General features: G+C 43.6%; 1 protein-coding gene across 2 annotated transcripts in view; it reads left to right on the top strand.

Annotated features, from left to right (window-relative positions):
* The window catches only part of Rbks (ribokinase), an 83,456-nt gene that overhangs the window by 13,172 nt on the left and 47,315 nt on the right, over positions 1-22,969 (top strand). For both annotated transcript variants that reach the window (XM_041631119.1, XM_041631118.1), the window contains 3 exons: positions 8,762-8,894; positions 16,163-16,226; positions 17,345-17,407. In XM_041631119.1, coding sequence (XP_041487053.1) covers positions 8,762-8,894; positions 16,163-16,226; positions 17,345-17,407 — 260 coding nt within the window. The remainder of the gene's footprint in view (positions 1-8,761; positions 8,895-16,162; positions 16,227-17,344; positions 17,408-22,969) is intronic.

Here is a 22,969-nt window from a genome sequence, read left to right as displayed (position 1 = left end):
AGTGGAACAGGGTGTGTGAGGACTGACTTCTGGAGATGTCTCGGTGGTTAGGAGAGAATACTGCCCTTACAGGTGACACCCACCTAGGTAGCTCACACCTCCTGTAACTCTAGCTCTAGGGCAATCCAAAATCCTCCTCGGGCCTCTGTGGGCACCAGCACTCATGTCGCCACACACAAGCACACACACACACACACACACACGTAATTAAACATAAGTCTTTAAGAAAAGAAACTTATTCCCCATGAGTAAGGGAGGGCTACCATGTCCACACGTCTCTAAGCCTATCATCATAGCACCTGTAAACCCAACCAGCAGTCAGGAAACAGAGGCAAGAGGATTGATGCACAAGGCCAGCCTGATCTACATAGTGAGTTCATGGTCATCTAAAGCTATAGAGCGAGGCCCTATCTCAAAACATAAAAAGGAAAATGTAAAGAAGATGTCTGATTCAGAAATTTCGTGTATCTTGACAGGATAAGTAATACTGAATAAAAATTATAATTGGACAACAGAAGGTAATGTGATCAGAGATTCTAAGGTACCATGCGCCACCACGGCCATTCAATTTGTAAGGTAACATGAGGAGGTTAACGTGTGATCAGAGGTTCGTGAATGAAATCACGTTTGACACAGGATGAACTGGAAGACTACCATGAGATGTGTACTCATCTGCTGTGGTTTGAAAGAAAATGGCCCCCAAAGGGAGTGGCCCTATTAGGAGGTGTGGCCTTGTTGGGCACACTTCCTCCAATATGGCCACACTTCCTAATAGTGCCACTCCCTTTGGGACCAAAGTGTGTCACTGTGGGGATGGGTTTTGAGGTCTCCTTTGCTCAAGTTTCCCTCCATGTGACTGTGAGTTGACTTCCTATTGCGTGAAGGATATAGCGCTCTCCACTACAGCACCATGTCTACCTGTGCCCTGTCATGCTCCCCATCATGATGACAATGGCTGAACCTCTGAAACTGTAAGCGAGCTCCCTCAATTAAATATTTTCTTGATAAGAGTCACCGTAGTCATGATGTCTTTTCACAGCAATAAAATAACTCAACATCATCTTTATTGTCTTTCTGCACCTACCTTTTTCCACATATAATCAAATAAATAAAATGAGGTCTGGTCCATGACACTTAAAAGGCTGACCACCTCTGCCTAGAATTTATCTACTCCAAATGTGAGGGTATATATTAAAACAAAACAACATCTGAGTTTGGAAAAGTTAAGGGTTGGACACCCCCTTGTAAAAGCAGTTAACTGCTTAAACTGTAATCATTATTTTATTTCTTTAATTATATATATGTCTGCAAGTTTAGATTAGAAAAAAAATGCATTTTGTTGTATTTTGCAGGGAGGAGGTGAGACAGCATCTCTCTATGTATCCCCAGCTGTCCTGGAATTCACTATGTAGACCATGCTGGCATCAAATTCAGAGATCCACCAGCCTCTGCCTTCTAGGAATTAGATTAAAGGCACACACCACCATGCCTGGCAGAATGCACTTTTACTTAGTAGATCAATATCTTTCTACAGAGAAAAATACATTTTATTAATTTGATTGTTAAATTATTAACACATTTATGCATTACAGTATAATATTTCAATACATGTGCTCATTTTGTAGTTATCAGGGTATTAGCATATCATTTACCTCAAACGTTCATTTTATGATGAAGAATATTCAGCATCTGCTTTAGAATATGCAATATATTACTTTTCACTGCCATCACCATACTGTGCATAGAATACTGGCAGTTATCCTCCTACCCAGTTATGGCTTTGTAGCCAGTTCCCTCTCCCACCTCACCCCTCTGGCCTCTGGTAACTTCCTTTCTACTCTACTTCTATGAGTTCATCTGGTTTAGGTTCCACAGATAAATGAGATCACGTGGTATTTACCGCTCTATTCCCAGGAGGCTTATTTCACTTAACATAATGCCCTCTGAGTTCACTCGTGTTTTTGCGAGTGACAACTTGATTTTGAAATTACACTTAACCTTTTAAATGTGACATACACAAATGCTGAGGAGAACAGAAATGGATGAAAAATACAGACAGTAGGAATAATTAGTTTGAATTTTAATTAGGTATTAACTAATATACAGTCTCTTATCATAGAAGCTTATTATATGCCAAAAGCTCGCAACCAGAAGGAAGGGTCAATGCAAAAGCCAGAAAGCAACATGTTTCTTGGGTTTTGCCAAGCAGATGTCAGTGTGACTTCTTGGGCTCAGAGACTTGTCATTTGCTTATCACCAGGTCATCCCTTCTTGTGGTTGAAGTAATCTCTTGAGAACCTGTAACAACCACCTCATTGTCAAAAAGTTCAAAGCAATTGATAAGTTGTTCTGGTAACACCTGTCAGTGAATTCACTCTGAGCACAAAACCCTGGCATTTCAGGAGTTGACAAGTATTATTAAACTGTTTTGCAAGAGAAGAAGCTGGTTCAAAGAGGGGAGAGCTGTCAAGATAATGAGATCAGTAAGTGGGTCAGGCCTCCCACTTCAAACACCATCCTCTAACCACGACTTCTCAGCGCAGGGACGATGCAGGGCTGTCTGTGAGCATGTTTACAGTGTTCCTTTCTGTCCAATTCAAAACTATAACATTTTGCAAGCTATAAGTTTGTTCTCCGTTTAAATATGTCTTACACATGGTTTTGTCTGTTGGGTTTTTTCTTTCAATCAAAAGTTTTTACTGTTTTAACATTTAAATGATAGCAACCTTGTTTCTCTTTTCCATGTCTTCACCCCACACTCTGACCATGAAGCCTTTTAATTTGTCTGTCTTTGCCATTTTGCTAAGCCTTGTGTTTGACTTAAGGGAACGCCATATAATGCTTCTGTGATGGTTAATCTCTATTGTCAACTTGACCGGGTTAAGAAAAACCTAGGGCATTAGTATAGTGCACCTTTGGGTGCATTTGTGAGGGTGTTTCCAGTGAGGATTAATTAACTGAAGGAAGTAGACCTGCCCTGAATATAGCCTACACCAAACCATGGGGTTCCAGACTGACTAAAAAGAGAAAAGAAGAAAGCCAGCACTGTGCTGCAGCTCCCCTTTTTCTCGGCTTCCTGGTCTGCCCATCTGTGAGCAAGCCAAATCTTCCCTGCCATGGTGGACTGTACCCTCCCCATCACACCATGGGCAACGTAAATCCAGCTTCTCCTAAGTCACTTCCAGCAGCTGTTTTATCACAAAAAAAGTCACCAGAGACATCCTGTGCCCAAGGAATGGCACTGCCTACAGATACTTTCCTGAACTTGAGCGAAACTTCCTGGTAAATGAGGAGTAAAGTTAGGAAAGCCTAATTTAGTGTAAAGTAGGATTTATTGTTCGGGAATCTTTCTGTTTGTAACCAATGCTCCAGTTTCTCCATTCTCTTTGCACTGTAAACTATCTTACCCTGGATTAAACAGGAGCAGAGGACAACACAAAGGTTTATGAACACACACACTCAGCCAGGAGGTGGTGGCACATGACTTTAATCCCAGCACAGCACCAAGGAGACGGAGACAGGTGGATCTCTGTGAGTTCAAGGCCAGCCTGGTCTACAGAGTGAGTTCCAGGGCAGCCAGAGCTGTTACACTGAGAAACCCTGTCTTGGAAAAACAAAACAATAACCAAAAAGAAAAAAACCCACATACTGTATTCATCACTGTGGTGGGGTGGGGCACAAAGTTCCTTGTACCCACAGAGCACTAGGGAACCAAAAATGTTAATCACACAGGACCTCTCTTTGTAGGTCTGTTTCCTGTCCAGAAGACTGCAAGTAAATATTGTTACAACCTGGTAACCTTTTTGCTATCTGTGGAGGTAGACCTCACCCACCGTGTGCATAGACACAGACCTCACACACCGTGTGCACAGACACAGACCTCATACACTGTGTGCACAGACACAGACCTCACCCACCGTGTGCACAGACGCAGACCTCACACACCGTGTGCACAGACACAGACCTCATACACTGTGTGCACAGACACAGACCTCACCCACTGTGCATAGACACAGACCATATGTTTATCCAGATCTTCCCTCCCTAGACTGTTATCCTTAGGCCCCGGGTAATAGAACCCATCCTTAGACAGATGTCACATGTATCTTATGGTTAATAGAACCCATCCTTAGACAGATGTCACATGTATCTTATGGTTAATAGAACCCATCCTTAGACAGATGTCACATGTATCTTATGGTCTGCTGACCTCTGTGCTATCTTGGCCAGAGACCACATTAAATTCTAGGCCTTTTAACTACAGAGCCCACCCTCAAGGCCAAATGTACTTTGTAAGGAATTTCTAAGTATCCACACCTTAAGCTTTATTGTACACCAGGATTGGAATGATTGTTGCCTGGAAACCTTTTTCCAAGTTGTACTGTGTTTTAAATATGCTGGCGAAGAACCACTTGGCATCAGACTCCCCAAGTCTGATCCAGGTTGACGAAGTCAATCTGAACTGAGTTTTCATGCTCACTTCTTTGCAGTTTGCTTCCCCGCCTGGACATCTGCAGGCTCCCCCTCAATGGAGGAAGCAAGGGCAGGGGCACGAGAGTCGAAGCAGGGAAGATAGGTGGGTGTGAGACAGCTCATAGGGGAAGGTGCTGGATGCCAACCCTGACTCTCTGAATTCAGTCCTCGGGACCCACACATTGGATAGAGAGTCCTTTGACCCCCACAGCCTGTCCTGAAGGATCAAAGCAGAGAAATGGAGATGTTCTCAACCCTAGGCAAAGTGCGTTAGTCGGTATCTGCAAGAAGCCCGTTGCCACCCACAAAGAACAGGAAGCCAGAAAATAAGGCAGAAAGACAAATGAATCTGAAAGAGTGACAAGTGATATGCCATCATACAGAACAGTCTTCCTGTATGTGCCTAGGTACATAAGATCTAACATAAAACATGAAGGCCAGGCTGATAGCGTAGGCTATAACCCCAGCTCCCTGAGTGGCGGAAGCAGGAGAATTCAAGGACTACCCGAAGGATGGAACCAGCTCAGACCGAGTATGGGCCTGGAAGAACACTTGCCTAGCACATGTGAGGCCTTGTGTTCAACCCCGTACTGAAAACAGAAAGTGGTAGAATGTGAAGTTTCTGCTCCCCACCCTTCTGTGCCAGTGCCTCCATAAGCTCATTTCCTGTGTGCTGCCCGCTCCTATGGAACCTAAGCAATTGCATAGTGCATGAAGCTATTGCTAGCAACCGCGGACTGTGTGTGTGATGATGGTCTCATCAGATGTTCCATCACCTAATGACAGCCACCTTGGTTAGTACAAGCTGACATTTGACAAACAACAAAACTCCTCGTTTTCCAGAATGTCTACTTGCCGTTAGCAATGCACGCTTGCACACATACCTTTTTCTCTTTAAAAGGCATGCCGAGCTTTTTCTGAGTTCTAGGGATTGAACTCAGGGCCTCACATGTTCCAGGAAAGTTCTCCCCAACTGAGCTATGTCTCTTGTAAAAGATGACTCAGATCTTATATCAGGCTTGACTTTATCCCCTCCGTCAGCAGGATGATACTGCCCCATAGAGAGCACATCCAGAAGCACTAAGTCAGCGCTTACTGAATTGTTGCATAAACAAGTAAACAATTGTGCATTTTATAGTTACAACTCTTGCTCAGAGAAGAGGAATTATAGAGGCCGAAGAGATGGCCCAGAGGCTAAGAACGCTTGCTGCCAGACTCTGTCCTGACTCCCGCATCTGGCAGCTCACAACCTCCTGTAACTCCAGCTCTGGGGGATCTGACAGCCTCTTCTGGCCTCTGAGGGCACCAGCATATACACACAGAAATTTTAAAATGAAAGTAAATCTTTTAAAAAGGAGAGAGGGAAGGAAGGAAGGAAGGAAGGAAGGAAGGAAAGAAAGAAAGAACGTTCTAAGCCAAGGCATGAAGGCACAGCCTCTAACTCTACCACTTGGAAGATAAAGGCGAGAAGCCCAGGAGTTCACTGCCAACTTCAGCTACAGAGTGAGTTCAAAGCCAGCATGTGCTAAGTGGGACTGTCTCAAAGAGGAGGAGGAGAAGGAAAAGAGAAAGAAAAGAATCCTGCTAAAATTTGGAGTGTAGTAGACAAGATATAGCAAAACATGGGATTGTTGTTAGACAGTCTTATAGCCATGGCTGCTCGTTTCCTCCTCCATCCCATAATCAGCACCTCACATCCCCAATTCAGAAGCAGAATGGATGTTCTGCAGAGGAAATGTGGAAAAGAGACAAAGTGAGTGCCTCTTACCCTTCTGTTAAATGGCAGACTCTAGGTGCAGTGTGGAACACAGCAGACCTGCTCTCTGTCCCCATGGAGGGAACATTAACAACTGGAGACAGGAAGTGCTAAGGGCACAGGGAAGATGGGAAAGGAAGAAAAAAGAAAACAGGAAAGCGCCAAAGAGGTGAAGTTTCAATGAATGATGAAATAATTCCACACTTGCTAATATCTGCTGCCCTGTGCTAGCTAATATTGCTAAGGGCTCTAAAGAGATGTTCCAGTGGGTAAGAGCACTGGTTGCTCTTCCAGAGGACTGGGGTTCAATTCCCAGCAACCTCATGACTGCTCACCCCTGTCTGTAAATCCAGTCCCAGGGAATCTGATGCCACTTCTGGCCTTCACGGGCACTGCATGTACATGGTGCACAGACATATATACGTACAGGCAACACTGGCACACATGAAAATAAAGGTTAATGTTCTTAAGAAATGACTCTAAATCTAACCATCTGCTCCCACGTCAAGCACGCATACATGCCGCTGTGGTTTCACCACCACCACCACCCGATTTGTGCATACACATCCCATAGTAACCTGGCAATGTAGGTCTCATGATTTCCCACAGGTGATAAAAAGGGACACTTGATTCAAAGCAGTGACCAGTGACCTAGATCTAAGGATAAATAGAGCTGGAGGCCTAAGTTCCTCCAAGCCGCAGTCTTGCTAATGAAGTTATTACGCCTGCTCTAGCCACGGTAGATATTCTTCTTTTTAAGGTTTGGCGAGAGCCGTTTGTAGCAGAGTCAATAGCCAAGAACTCACATCATTACTCCGTCACATGGATTACTCACCGCGGCTGCTCAAAACAGAGTCCTGAAATGCTTAAGATTTCTGATGCAAATCAAAATCTCATCATCACTGTCATCGCTAAATTAAATGACAGGATAATAACATTACATTAAAACCGTTCTTCTCTTGATTGAGTACCTTTTTCAGAAGTGAACCTTTTAGATGTATATTTTTTTTTCATCAGTACTATAAATGCATGTAGAATCCGGGATAAAAATAGCATTGAAAAGAGGAGGAGTGGGATGTTTTCAAATTGTTGGTGAGTCTCTTGAATCTCAACCGTATTTGACAGTGCAGTGCTGGGGAGCAGAGGAGCCTTGGCTGATTTATTGACGGTTTTAGAAGCACACAGAGAGGCTCACGGGCTCATCTTGGTCTTTATTGAAACCATTGTGCATTCTGGCCTTAGTTCATATCATCCCGCTGTAAACAACCTGTTAGTGGCCTGGAGGAATTGGCACTGTTCTGTCTCTCTCTTCTGATATAATATGGTGCTCATTTCACATATATCAAGCCTATTAATAAATACAATCTTATAATCTTCTCAAACAGCATAGATTCTCAGCTGATTTCCATTGGAAGCCTAGTTGGCCTTTCTTTCCTACAGAAAGCAGATTCACTTCTGTGGTCCTATCTGCCGTCCTTGGCCCCTTCTTTGTGGTCAGGCAATCAGACGTCCTCTTGCTTGGCCCTATGTTTGAAACTCCTACCATTTTGAAACCAGTCATTTCTTTCCATCCTTCAGAAATTTTATTTCCTCAAATCTTGCCTTTGAAATTATGAAAATATTTACTTAGAACAAACGTCGTAATTTTTGCCTTGGGTAATACTGTCACCGTTGGCCATACCATTATGGTAAAGATCATGCTTAGCTTCTTGGTTTTGGTAAAGATGGTGCTTAGCTTCTTGGTTATGGTGAAGATGGTGCTTAGCTACTTGGCTATGGTGAAGACCATGCTTAGCTTCTTGGTTATGGTGAAGACCATGCTTAGCTTCTTGAGATGCCAGTGGAAATGGAAACAAGAACAACTAGGAGCTGATAATAATTAAATCTGACTGATGAGTGACTAGGATAAGGGGTGTACTTATCATTGATATGTTGCATAATAAAAGTTAAAGCCTAAACTTAGTACTTCAGGCTCCACTGTTTTAAGTATGTGTTCTTTTTTACATAGTGCATGAAATGGCAATGGTATGCAGGAGATGGAATCAAAGTCTGTTCCCACCCCACCCTCAAGTAAACAAAGAGGATTGTTTCAGCCTAGGGAATTGCTGCTTCCCTCTCCCCGTTAGGTCCTACACTTGACTACTCACTAGCATCGTGTATACCTCCTGCTTAAAGTGCCGGAGAAGCCCCGACACTTGACTTCGCTCCACCAGCTGAGTCCCACTGTGAATAGCGCTCGGGTTTGGTGTGAGCCGGGGACTGTCCCATGAATAAGCCCAATGCATGCAGACACCAGCTGTCCTTTGCAGTGCTGCTACAGCAGTGGCTGTGGAGAGAAGAGAGGCGTTCTCTGAAAGAGATGGGTTCTGTCTGTCAGGACCCAAACTGAAAGGAAAGGCTGTCTTCCTGGCGGCTGAGCCTCCTTAAGAGTCATCGAACCCCCGTGGATACCTTTCCTGGCTTCTAAGGCCTGCGTGTGCCCTGACTGCAGTTACCAATGAGCTTTGTTTTCTTCTCTTTAAATGATAATAGTCTTACTTCTCGCTTGCCAAAAACTGGAGAAACCATCCACGGACATAAGTTTTTCATTGGCTTTGGAGGGAAAGGTGCCAACCAGTGTGTCCAAGCTGCTCGGCTTGGAGCGAAGGCGTCCATAGTCTGCAAGGTAAGCTTGAAACATAGGGGAGGGGTCCAGGGGGGTGAGACTGGTTCATGCTCATCATTTCTGTTCTCCTTCACCGTTGTACAGTGAACATTTCACTGGGGATAGCGGGGCAGGCCTATGCTACCAGTTACCCATGAAACTAATTACAAGTTTAGGGCCAGCCTGAGCTATATAGTGAGGCCCTCTCTAAAGAAATAGTAAAGTTCAGCAATACTTTAATTAGTAATCTGCAGTGTTTTGCAACTTCCACTACTAACCAGTTACAGGACATCATTATTCGAAAGGGAAACTCTTGTCCATTTACACATTTTCTTCCCGTTTCTTCCTCCACCTGGAGCCCCAGAACCACCACGCTCCATTCTATCTCTATAAACCTATCACTTCTGGAGACTTTAATATAAACGGACTATGTAATATAAGATTTCTGCTTCTGGCTTCTCTCATTGTTTTTGCGATTTCTCCATTTTGTAGCATGTATCAGCATTACATCCTGGACAGTGGTCAAATAGTACCCTGTCTGTGGGTACACCATCGCTTCTCCATCAGTGAGTCTGCCGATGGGCTCCCGGACTTCTTCCACTTTCTGACTGTTTCAGAATAACCCATGGCTATGCTTGCGTGCCTTGCACTTGTTTGATTACCTGTTTTTAAGTCTTTTGAAAAATCTAAATAAGAGTGATTGGGCTTTCTTATGCTCTGTATGAGTGGATCCTCTGGCAAATGGCAGTCCTCAAATGACTTGATGCTGTATTCCCTGAACACAGCGAGTTTTAACCAAAGTGTGCAATGCGAGGGGGATTATTAACCTGTGCCCCGGGCGTCTGCAGTCCACCTTCTAAACGGCCTGAGTCTTCCTGTTTCCAGAAGCTGTTACCACAGCAGCACAGATCCTAGGAGCACAGCCCCTCACCACTAAGCCATCATCTACTGCCATATTGTAATGGCGGTGGGATGTAGGCTTTAATAGCCACACATAGCAAATACCTTGGCAGACTTCTGTTTTCGGTGATATAAAGTATGTAACAGTCAGTAATCCTACTGAAATAACTTGGAAATAATTGTGTTTGGCTGTCAGAAGTTTCAAATTTTATATATTTCATATCATTTGAAAGTGGTAACATTGCTATTGTGAGAAGGTGAAAGCATGTGAGTTTAAATATAGGGAAAGTTAGGTTTTAGTCTGCACAGCAGATAATAAGAAAAGCACAAAGAAACTTAGAAAAGATGTCTCTTGATTTTCAAAAAAAATGTGCAGAAATGTCATTTCCATTTCCACACAGCACTCTCCTCTCCATAGGAGCCTTTCTGTGATGGGTAGGCTATGCAATTATCACTTCATCTGCTAATGAGCTGGGCTTCATTTCTGATCCATGACCAGCATATCATTCTCATGGCTGTTTGGTCAGAAACATCACAGGAAACAAAAGGTTCCAAATATGAACCCCTCTGCTCTGAAGATTTGGTCCCTAAGGATTTAAAATAGTAATATAGCAATCAGGACATAATTATAATTCTAGAAATGGTGGCATTCTGAGAGAGGGCTTACAAAAAACTTTACACCTGACTTATCCCATGCTTGATTGATGAGATCTAGGTAATGGCCCAGGGATGCTCACAGAGGGGGACTCAGGAACTGGGAAGAGCATGTGATTTCCTGGATGGCCAGAGCTGGACACAGAATTGGTATGGGAAGGTAGGCATCCAAAGTGACTGTCCTGGAACAAGAGGGTTTCCCTAGACCTGGGACTGTAAAAGACACGGAGCACCTCCCCTCTTGGAAACTTTATGCAAACTACTGGTGTAGCCTAAAGTCAAGATTGCATGTGTCCTGGGATCTCACCCTACACTAAGATTTGGAGATTTTATTTTAGGTCTGTGGAATTTGAGGCAAAGATAGAAAAACAAAATAGAAATCCTTGAGTTGCAGAACTGAACTTGGGGGTGAACCGTGACACCATGTGAGGAGAGGGGAGAGGAGCAGGCGGGAACTGTGCTCCAGTTGGGAGGGCGGTTGTTTCACCTTGGCCTGTTCGCCAAGGCTCGTGCCAGCACCTGAGTGCTTCCGGATCATCTCCCATGCGCTTCCGGTCATCCCATGTTTGTTCCACACGGCTTAGTCTAGGTGTTCATACAGTGAAACATAAGAAAACAGGCTTCAAGCAAATCCCACCTAGGCAGAGATTTATTTGAATACTTAAATTAAGAAACTTGTGTGATAGTCTTAGTCTTCTTGTTTTATTTATTGATTTACTTACCTACTTTTATTGTTTTGGTGTTGGGGAAGGAATACAGTCTTACAAATGTAAATGCCTTCTGCCTCTGAACATCAACACTAGTATGAAGCCTTTTTATTAACTGATTAATAAGGGGTTTCTCTTTGTAACCCATATTAGCCTCCAGATCATAATCCTCCTGCCTCAGTTCCTGATGCTGGGATTATATGTATGTACCTCTTAGAATTCTTTTTTTTTTCGGGGGGGGGTGTCAAGATATGGTTTCTCTGTGTAGCCCTGGCTGTCCTAGAACTCACTCTGTAGATCACTCTGGCCTTGAACTCTCTCAGAGATTCATCTGCTCCTGTCTCCCAAGTGCCAGGATTAATAGACTTTTATAGCAAAAGTTATCCATCTTCATTATAGTTTTCCACACTGTAGTATTGTACTGTGTTGCATTTTTCTTTTTGGTTGTGTGAGACAGGGTTTCATACAGCCCACACTGGCCTTGAACTTCTTACAGTGTAGAAAGTCCTTCATTCCTCCTGCCTTTGCCTCTGTAAAGCTGGGGTTACAGATGTGCCCCAGCACCCATAATTTGCAGTATATGTTTGTTAGGCAAGTTAACACACTTGTTTTCTAGCAGTTTCTGAAAGATGACAAGTTCCAAATCCAAACCAAAATCGTTATAATAATCAAGATTAAAATGAACAGATGGAGCAAAAGAAAATCTGGTAGCGAATCCGCTGTCGTTCTCCAAGCAATACTACCTTATGTATGCTGCACCTCAGCACACTAGATGCCAGGCTCTCCTGGGAAGCTCGGTGGCCCAGGAGAAACCAGGAAGGAGAGTTATCTGTAAAGATAACTGTGACAAAACATTACGCAAGAGTTACATCAGTGTTCATCATAGTGACAAAACATTATGCAAGAGTTACATCAGTGTTCATAGTGACGGATAGATACTGAAGCACTCTAAGCAGTTAAGAATCACATGTTTGGCATTCAGCTGAGTCATGTGCTAAGGCTAAAGTTCAACGATAATTGGGGATGGTATTTTTGAAAATGAAAGCCTTCATCCCAAGGCAAAGAGTCTGCCAGGAGCTCTCCATAGACTTCGCCTGATTTCTGTAAATGTTTCCTCCACTTCTCCACTGAAGCCAAATGTTCAAGGTAAGACATCCCTTCTAAGCATCAAACACTGGTGAATGTCTGCCATCCCAGAGCTCTGGAGGCTAACGCAGAAGAACCAGCACCCGTGCGAAGCTACCCTACTGAGACCCCGTGCAGTGTGACAAGCATGTGGATCTGATCTCAACATATAGAACCCGTGTTTATTAAAAACAAAAGCAACCGGGTGGTAGTGGTGCATGCCTTTAATCCCAGCAGAGGCTGGTACAGCTCTGTGAGTTCAAGGCCAGCCTGGTCTACAGAGCAAGTTCCAAGACTGGCTCCATAGCTACTGAGAAACCCTGTCTCAAGAAGTAGATGGGGGGAGGGGGGTAAGGTAGACAGAATGGGAGGAAGGCGGGGAGGGAGAACTGGGATTGGTATGTAAAATGAAAAAAGATAATTTGTTTTCTTTTTAAAAAATAAAAATAACCAGACATTCTGGTGTTCATCCCCACACTGGAGAGGCTAACTAAGGCCAAGACAGAAGGAGCCATGGGACTCACTAGCCAGCCAACCTAGCCAAATTGGAAAGTTCTAGGCCAGTAAGAGACAGTGCCACAAACAACATGAATTCTGTCCCAAAAGAACGACACCTAAAGTTGACCTCTGGCCTTCACATGCATGCACACAGCATGCATACATGTGTGTGTCTTCATGCGCGCACACACTCACAAAGGGAGATAAAGAACAAACATCAAACATTGACAACAAGAACCATGTTAAATAAAGAGCTCAAGATGCAGGGACCCACTGGGAGCCCAGAGCTGCGTTATGTGCAGATGTAAGGAGACCACAAGCAGACATGGACCCCAGGGACCAAGCCAGGAACCAGCACACTAGGGTGGCCTAAAGAGATTGTATGAGTTTGCTTCCTACAAATGTAAAACTCACTCACTCCTAATGCGGGTAATCTCCGTTAGAAAGGAAGTCCAGTAACAAAGGGCACACAGCAGGTTAGGACAGTGCCACTCAAAAGTCTACTCAGGTCAGTGCCATGCTCAGTCTGTCCCCAGTCTAGACAGTACAGAAACCAGAAGTAAACAGAATGATTTATAGCAACTTAAGGCTAGATTTTTACAGCCACTGAATTTAATAGCAATAATAAATGAGACTTTGTATCTTATGATACTCTTTTTGCTTTTATTGCATTGTTTTTCTATTTTACAAATTGTTAATCTGTACAGTGTGTAAACAAGGAAAACAGTAAGTGTGGGGTTGAGGGGCTTCAAGTAAGAGAGCTTGAAAAACAGTGCTTGAGAATACCTTCATAATGAAAAGACCCTTTATGTGCAAGATCACTGGGTCCTGAGAATTGCCCTGGCTTACTTCTTTGTCGAAGCTGCCTTTGACTGCCTCCTCTCTGCTGGAACAGGCTGCACAGACAGACTGCCTCAGATCATGTGCAGATACAGGAACAGCCCTCAAGACAAGAGCCCTGCTATAACAAAGCCTTGTCAGCACCAAGCCTTGTCTGCAGCCACAACAGAATACTCCAGTGCTCATGGTCACATCCCTTCAGGGATAAGATAGGTCCAAGAAAATAAACTGGAGGGTAACTGAGATGATGTGACGCTAATGGGACACCTTCCGTGTGCCGGGCTTTGGGAAGGACAATATATTTCAAGCTAGCCTAACTCCAAGTTTTAGGGAGCCCCAGTGGACAAATATGGAGTTGCAAACAGTATACGATGGCATTGAATTATGGCAGTGATCAGGAATCTGTGTAGGAGGTCTGGAAGTGAGAGGACTAATGGGAGCCAAAAGAAGGAAGGTAGACGTAAGTGGTGCTTGAAAAACAGGTACAATTTGAGTAGGTGGAAGAGAGAAGAATGGACTCCTAAGTTCTCAGAAGTAAAGGCAAGGAAATAAACACGAGCATATTGTACACACACTGTGTTCTAATGCAGTCAAGTGACGAGGTCAAGTTACTAATGACTTTCTACTCACAGCTCCGAAAATAAAATCTAATTATTTCTGGCCAAAAGTGAATTTTAGAAAGTTAGAAACAAAAAAACAAGGGGAACAAGCCTGCAGTACTTCTAACTGAGCTGGGTCCAGGAAACGCAGGCCAAAGAAATCTCTGCTGCTCTATTCTATCTGGTGGCCTGATGCCTTCTGCAGGCCATGTGTCCCCATCTCCACTCAACTGGTCTCCCTCCAGAGCATGCCAGGGGATGTGTTCTCACCTTCATCTCCATCTCCTCAGCACACACAAGGCTTTATGGTCCTCTCCCAGCCCTAGATTCTTGCACTTGGACCACACACTGAAGTCACCTCCCCGTGCAGAGCCCCTGGCAGAGTGTGGTTTAACTGGGAGTATGACCAGACCAGCGCACTGGGATGTTGAAAGTCCTTGGGAGATAGTCATGTGCAGCCAATGTTGAGAACCATTGGTTTCCTGCCTGCCAGGGAGAACTCACACCAGTTCCACCCTCCAGCCTGGCTCAGATGGAACAATTTGAGGCAAAATGCAAAGAATTTTAATTAGCTTGATAATGGCAGAAATAAGACTCCAAGTTCTCTGACTCCCATATGCACCATTTGCCTCCTGGCCAAGATGCTTACATTTAAATTTTTCTTGTCAATTTGATGGCCAAAGTGTGACTGGGAAGCAGAAGCCTCCCGATATTCCTTTGTCTTTATTAGGCTCATCAGCATTTTCTACCTGCTTCCCTTGTGAGGATCCCATTTGTCTTATTGTGCTCTTTCGGGTCCGTTCATTGAGCCCTCAGTGGCAAGAAATAAACAAAAACCTTTTCTAAGGGTCTACTGTAACTTCTTAATAATTTCTAATAACTTCGGTTTGAGCCAGAAAAAAAAAAAAGGAAAAGGATTAGGAAGTGTATACTTCTTGTAACACTGGAGGGGGGAGGGGACAAGTAGGTCTCAGTAGGTAACCCAGGAAGTCCTTAAACTTGTCCTTCCTCCAGCCTCCACCTGCTGAGTACTCAGCAGGCTCCACCATGCCCAGATCTCAAGCTTATTTTAACTATTTCTTTAATTTGTTGAGATTATAATTATACCCCTTTTCCTCCCTCTAAGCCTTCCCATAAGCCCCTCCTTGCTCGCTTTGAAATTCATGACCTTTTCTCGTTGTTACATACATGTATGTGTGTGTTTATATAGCCATGAATTCATAAATACAGTCTGCCCAATTTGTATACTGTCTCTGTGTGTATCATCTTTCAGGGCTGACCATTTGGCACTGGATAACCAGTTAATGTGCTCTTCCCTGGGAAAGACTCCTCTTCTCAATAGTGGCCATAGTTCTCCGTGTAGGATTGAGGCCCTGTGGCCTTTTCCCAGCCACGTTAGCATGCGATCTTAACCTTTGTCAAAGAAAGTCCAGAGATATAAATGAATGATAAATGCTTACAAGGTTTGAAGGTGAAGAATTACAAAAGAAATATTTCAAAAAAAAAAAAAAACAAAGCATCCCCTGGGCCATGTATGCAACTCTCACGCAGTTTTGCCTTCAATAAACTGATACTGGGGTGGAGAGAGCCCAGCAGTGAGAGAGAGCACTGACTGCTCTCGCAGAGGACCCAAGTTCAGTTCCCAACACCCACCAGGGCACTGGCAACCATTTGTGACTCCTGCCCTAAGAGATCTGAAGCTTTCTTCTGGTCCCCTCGGGCACTAGCACGCAGGTGGTACTCAGGCGTACATGCTTCGTGCGTTAGGTGAGATGTAAGTGAAACAGGGTTACAGAACATCCTTTGGGCTGAAATCAAGTCTAGCATCTTACATTAAGATTAATTAGTTAGTGCTTATGAAGTACCATGCAGATATGCCCTTTTAAAATGCTAAATATCCTAAAATCTACATTGTAACATTTTACTAAATGTAAAAGATCTAATGTTCATCATCTCTTTGGTACAGGTTGGCAAAGATTCTTTTGGCACTGATTACATAGAAAACTTAAAACAGAATCATATTTCTACAGGTAAAATTTCACCTATTTTAAACGTTTTTAACTGCTGAGCTATCTCTCTAGTCCTATGTTTATAACTTTCTTTAAAAATTTAATCTTATTTTGGTTTGGTTTTACTTTTCTGAGAAAGGGTCTTAGTGTACTGATCTGGTGTTCACTATGTAGCCTATACTGGCCTCGAACTCAAGGCAGTCCTCCTGCCTCAACCTCCTGAGTGCAAAGATTACAGACATGTGGCACCACACCTGACTTACTGTTTATAACTTTCTTCTGCAATCTTGTTGTTGGGAAAACTGAAAGCTAAGAATCCCCTGGTGGCCAGAGAAGCCACGTGCCGCTTTGTCTAATCCTTTCATGTACATTCCTCCAGACGGGAATGAAATCCTGGGAGGTCACAGATCTTCATTCAAAGGCCGTGAGGGAGGTGACAAGGAAAAACAGGTGCTATATTCATAAAGGGTCATTTAAGAGGGGTCATCGGATGTCATAGCTGACGGTCCTCACAGAAGCTGTCAAGGGTGGAAACGCAAATCACAGAAGGAAAATCAAAGACCAGCAAGGCTCTGGGGTTTTTCCATAGGACCCAGCTAGTCGGGGCTGTAGCCAGGACTGGACGCAGGTCTTCTGTCTCCAGTTCAGAGCTCTCTGCTGCTACTGGAGACTGCCTGGTGAACATATGTCTCCATGTCAGACCACAGTCCACGGTGAAATACAAAGCTTATGAAAATGAAGAAAGTGAAACAAGTTCATTTTTTAAATATTTAACCTTTTGTTTTTTTTGTCTCAAGTCTATCATGTTTTTTTACAGTGAGGAAAAGAAATATGTTGTTCTTAAAAAATACATATGTATACAACTGTGCATGGTGTTAAGGAGTAGTAAGTGTGGGTAGTTTGATGGGTCGTTACTAATGCAAAGAAATGGTGCTACTAACCGTAAAGATGCCGGGTTTCCTCATTGTATAGGTGATGGGTATAAATTAGCACTAATTACTTATTTTTTTAAACTCATTCCAGATGGTTAAAGGTTAAAAAGTGTTTCCAAGAATTAGTGTCACATTGAAATTGTTCAAATAAATTATCCATGCCAGGCTGTATATTATGTGATTGTAATTTTCTTCCTTTTCTTGTAGAATTTACATATCAGACCAGAGATGCTGCAACAGGCGCTGCTTCTATAATTGTCAATGATGAAGGTATGTGCTTCACGTGCGGGTGTCACCGCCTGGAACAGACAGCTCACTTCCAGAACTAGGGTGGAAGCAACAATTGTTCCCTAGTCCTTCTGGCCTCTTAGCACACCCGCTGCTCCATGACCTTGAGGTGTGGCTGTTCCAATCCAAATAAAAACATTTCCCTTAAATTATGTTCCCCACCTTGATCATATGTAAAATACTCCATCTAGTATATATGAAGCATATATAGATATACTTCCAAATATGATCTTTGTCCTGTCATGCCCCCTTTACCCTTCACGGGAGCTTGGAACTGATATGTGTATCTCAGAATAGTCAAGTACTTCCCTGTCATTTCCACTAAGTAAATAAATGTAAATGGATGCAAAACAAAGTTTGATGAATCATATTTATAGATTATTTACTGGGCAAATGGCAGCAAGCAATTACTTCTAACTTATCATTAGTATTCAATTTTGTCTTTAAGCAGCAATCAAACCTCAAAAGTCAATGTACATAGTTCTGCCATAGTTAGAACGTTTCTCTTTAAAAGCAGTAACCACAGCTAGGTGTGGTGGCAGATCTCTGTGGATTTGAGACCAGCCTCAACTACATGGTGTTCCAGGACAGCCAGGGCTACATAGTGAGACCCTGTCTCAGACAAATAAACAAACAAAATCCAGCAATGACTTTCAAATTGAGATTTCATAATCTACCAACTGTTCTAAGTGTAAAAATATCTAGATTGAGTTTTTTTATTTTAAATTAAGATCTATATTTAGAAAGACGAGGCATCCCTGGAGTATGTAATAGAACCTAGTACATTGTGGGATATGTTAGGATCTGTTACAAGGTCTGATTTATATACAGTGGTTCTCCCTTATCCTTAGAGCTGGGGTTCTCAACCTTCCTAAAGCTGCGACCCTTTAATACAGTTCCTCATGTTGTGGTGACCCCAACCATAAAATTATTTCATTTATACCTCATAACTGTAATTTTGCTATGTTATGAATTGTAATATCTGATGTGCGATCCCAAAAGGGTTGACCGCACAGGTTGAGATCCATTGCCATTAAGGAATACATTTTAAGACCGCCGAGAATCCTGATCTCTCTGTGTTTTTTTCTTGTATGTATATCCCTATAGTAAAGTTTAGTTTATAAATTAGAGACTGTAAGAGATTTACAATAGTAATAATAAAATAGAATGTTTATAACAATAACGAATGTATGTCAGTGTAATCTATCTGAGAAGATCTTCTTGTCCTGCAGTTGGCTTTCACGTGATGACGTGAGGTGACATGACACCTACATGACGCAAGCAAGCGAGGCTAATGACACAGATGTGCTGCTGTAGCATTGTGCTGCTGTGCAGAGCTTAGAATAAACACAGAACTGCACTGTCTAAGTAGCCCGTCTGATAATCAAGATGGCTATTTAAGTGGTTACCTAGTAGGGAGTGCATACACAGGCAGTGTCTACATGCTAGGGTAGGGAGTGCATACACAGTGTCTACATGCTAGGGTAGGGAGTGCATACACATGCCTGTGTCTACATGCTAGGATAGGGAGTGCATACACAGTGTCTACATGCTAGGATAGGGATTGCGTACACAGGCAGTGTCTACATGCTAGGGTAGGGAGTGCATACACAGTGTCTACATGCTAGGGTAGGGAGTGCATACACAGGCAGTGTCTACATGCTAGGGTAGGGAGTGCATACACAGTGTCTACATGCTAGGGTAGGGAGTGCATACACATGCCTGTGTCTACATGCTAGGATAGGGAGTGCATACACAGTGTCTACATGCTAGGATAGGGATTGCGTACACAGGCAGTGTCTACATGCTAGGGTAGGGAGTGCATACACAGTGTCTACATGCTAGAGTAGGGAGTGCATACACAGTGTCTACATGCTAGGATAGGGAGTGCATACACAGTGTCTACATGCTAGGGTAGGGAGTGCATACACATGCCTGTGTCTACATGCTAGGATAGGGAGTGCATACACAGTGTCTACATGCTAGGATAGGGATTGCGTACACAGGCAGTGTCTACATGCTAGGGTAGGGAGTGCATACACAGTGTCTACATGCTAGAGTAGGGAGTGCATACACAGTGTCTACATGCTAGGGCAGGGAGTGCATACACAGGCAGTGTCTACATGCTAGGGCAGGGAGTGCATACACAGTGTCTACATGCTAGAGTAGGGAGTGCATACACAGTGTCTACATGCTAGGGCAGGGAGTGCATACACAGGCAGTGTCTACATGCTAGGGCAGGGAGTACATACACAGGCAATGTCTACATGCTAGGCTAGGGAGTGCATACACAGTGTCTACATGCTAGGGCAGGGAGTGCATACACAGGCAATGTCTACATGCTAGGGTAGGGAGTGCATACACAGGCAATGTCTACATGCTAGGGTAGGGAGTGCATACACAGGCAGTGTCTACATGCTAGGGTAGGGAGTGCATACACAGGCAGTGTCTACATGCTAGGATAGGGAGTGCATACACAGTGTCTACATGCTAGGGTAGGGAGTGCATACACATGCCTGTGTCTACATGCTAGGATAGGGAGTGCATACACAGTGTCTACATGCTAGGATAGGGATTGCGCACACAGGCAGTGTCTACATGCTAGGGTAGGGAGTGCATACACAGTGTCTACATGCTAGAGTAGGGAGTGCATACACAGTGTCTACATGCTAGGGCAGGGAGTGCATACACAGGCAGTGTCTACATGCTAGGGCAGGGAGTGCATACACAGTGTCTACATGCTAGAGTAGGGAGTGCATACACAGTGTCTACATGCTAGGGCAGGGAGTGCATACACAGGCAGTGTCTACATGCTAGGGCAGGGAGTACATACACAGGCAATGTCTACATGCTAGGGTAGGGAGTGCATACACAGTGTCTACATGCTAGGGCAGGGAGTGCATACACAGGCAATGTCTACATGCTAGGGTAGGGAGTGCATACACAGGCAATGTCTACATGCTAGGGTAGGGAGTGCATGCACAGGCAATGTCTACATGCTAGGGCAGGGAGTGCATACACAGGCAATGTCTACATGCTAGGGTAGGGAGTGCATACACAGGCAGTGTCTACATGCTAGGGCAGGGAGTGCATACACAGGCAATGTCTACATGCTAGGGTAGGGAGTGCATACACAGTGTCTACATGCTAGGGTAGGGAGTGCATACACAGGCAGTGTCTACATGCTAGGGTAGGGAGTGCATACACAGGCAGTGTCTACATGGTATGTTGGACAAAGAGATGACTCACAGCCCAGGTGAGACAGAATCAGATGGAGTGAAATTTCATCATGCTATCCAAAGAGGCATGCAATTTGAGACATGTTAAATTTTTCATTTCAGGAATCATTCGTTCAATATTTCCACATAATATCAATAATATTTTTCCATTTAGCATATTGACTACATATATACTTTTTTAAAAGGGAAGTTATTTGTAGCCTAGGCTCACTTTGAACTCAGTGACATCCTGTCCAGCCTTCTGAGTGCTGGGATTTCAGGCAGCTGGTTTGTTTCTTTCGGGGTTGGTTTCTTTGTTTTTTGTTTGCTTTGAGACGAAGGTGTCATATACTCCAGGATGGCTTTGAACTTCTGATCCTCTTGCCTACATCTTTCAGGTAGTGGGATCACAGGCGTGTTTCACCGTGCCCAATTTATGCAGTGCTAAGGACCAAATCTGGGCTTCATGCCAGCTAGGCAAGCACTGGACCAACTTGAGCCTCATCTCCAGCTTCTGATAGTATACTTCTGCATGACCATTTTAGGTCGTGATCCAGCGTTTTCATCTCAACTTCAGCAGTGCTAAAACTGCAGTAGTAAAGACACGAGGTTAAGTTCTCATTATGACCATAGAACGCACATTCGTTACATTAAGCTATGTCATCAATAATGATTTTTGCCAAAAGCAGGTTATTCCTCATCTTAAACTTCATTTTCTAGGAATGACTTCAGTTTTTCCTTCTTCCTTTCCTATGAACCAAAATCTTCATTTTCAATTCAAAATTTAGCAGTATATATGAACGCCTATTATGGTAAGCCTGGTTTGTAATGAGGTAATATCCTGGGATGTAGACTGTGCAGGACACGGCAGCACAAGTCTGTTATCCAAGCACTCTGAGACTCACACAGGAAGATTACAAGGAGCTCAAGGCCAGCTTAGGCTACAGAGAGAAACGTCTAAAAATAAGAATAAATAGGGAGAAGTGGAACAATCAGCTCCTTCAAATGAAGGGGCAAGTGTGTCAGACAAAGTGATGAGCGTTATTTTGGCATGTTAAATTTAAGGCATGACTGAGCTCGTCACATGTCTGTTTTGGACAGCTTTGGTCTTAGGCTTGTCCTTCAGCCACGAAAGTCCGTCTAGAAAGGCATAATGCATTATGCTATAGTTCACTCCAGCAGAGGAGTGAGGTCATTGCGAGGGAAAAGACGGAGAGATGCAGTCTTTCAGCACATGGACTCTGCATTTTTCCAAGACTGAGGTTGAGCCTGTGCAGAGCCATCCCCGCTTTATTGAGTTTTCCTCGTATCCAACAAACACATGTGGTAAGACGATAGGCTAGGGACCGGTCTGTGTGGAGAGGCAGTTTTAGGTCATGTCTATACACGATCTGCACAAGCAGCCTGCAGCACTGAAAAGTGCCTGCTCCAACTCATTCCTTTAGAGCTGTGCTGTCCAATGGAAATAAAATGCAAGCCACAGGCAGTTTTTAAATCGTCCAGGAACCGTGTTTTTAAAAGAAAAAAGAGAAGTAGGTAAATTTAATTTTGACAATATATGTTAACCCAATATATCCAAAATATTATCATTTCAACATGTAGTTGAATTTATTTTAAAATTAAAAACTTTTCAGCATGCTTTTACAAAATTAGATTAGTCAGAGAGATGGCTCAGCAGGTAAAGATGCCTGCTGCCAAGCCTGCCAACGTGAGTTGCATCCCTAGACCCATGTGATAGAAGGAAAAAGGCAACTCCCACGGTTGTCCTGACCTCTACATGTGTTCTGTAGCACACAATACCCCCAATACCCACGCGTGCACACACACACACTCACAAATAAATAAATAAATAAATAAATAAATTTTAAAAAGAGTGAGACATGTGACTCCTGTTCTTGGCACTAAACTTGAAGCCATTGTGTATTTTCTATCCAAAGTGCAGTTCAGTTCACACCAGCAATATTTCAAGTGTCAGTGGCACACGTGCTGTTGTGAATCCAACGCTGGACAGCACACCTCTTAAGAGTTCATTTTTCAGGTGCTGGCAAGAGAGTTCAGTGACCACAGTACTTTAGAAGGCCGGAGTTCAATTCCCAAAACTCATATTGAAGAAGAAGAAGAATTTTAAAAAAAACAAAAACAAAATCTGGGCATGAGAGCACATGATTGCAATCCCAGCTCTGATGCCTGGGGCTCACTTAGTCTACTTGACAAACTCCAGGCCAGTCAAAGACCCTGTCTCAAAAGATAAGATTTCTTTAAAGGGCAGCTCGTGAAGAACAACATTTGTTTCTCCTCTGCCCTCCCCACACACTCGCGTGAGCGC

This window comes from Microtus oregoni, unplaced genomic scaffold, assembly GCF_018167655.1.
Source record: "Microtus oregoni isolate MIOR12 unplaced genomic scaffold, Mior012 000036F_ref0000092, whole genome shotgun sequence".
In the NCBI taxonomy this organism is placed as follows: Eukaryota; Metazoa; Chordata; class Mammalia; order Rodentia; family Cricetidae; genus Microtus; species Microtus oregoni.
The sequence above is the reverse complement of the archived record's forward strand: the minus strand, read 5'-3'. Positions and strand labels throughout refer to the sequence as shown.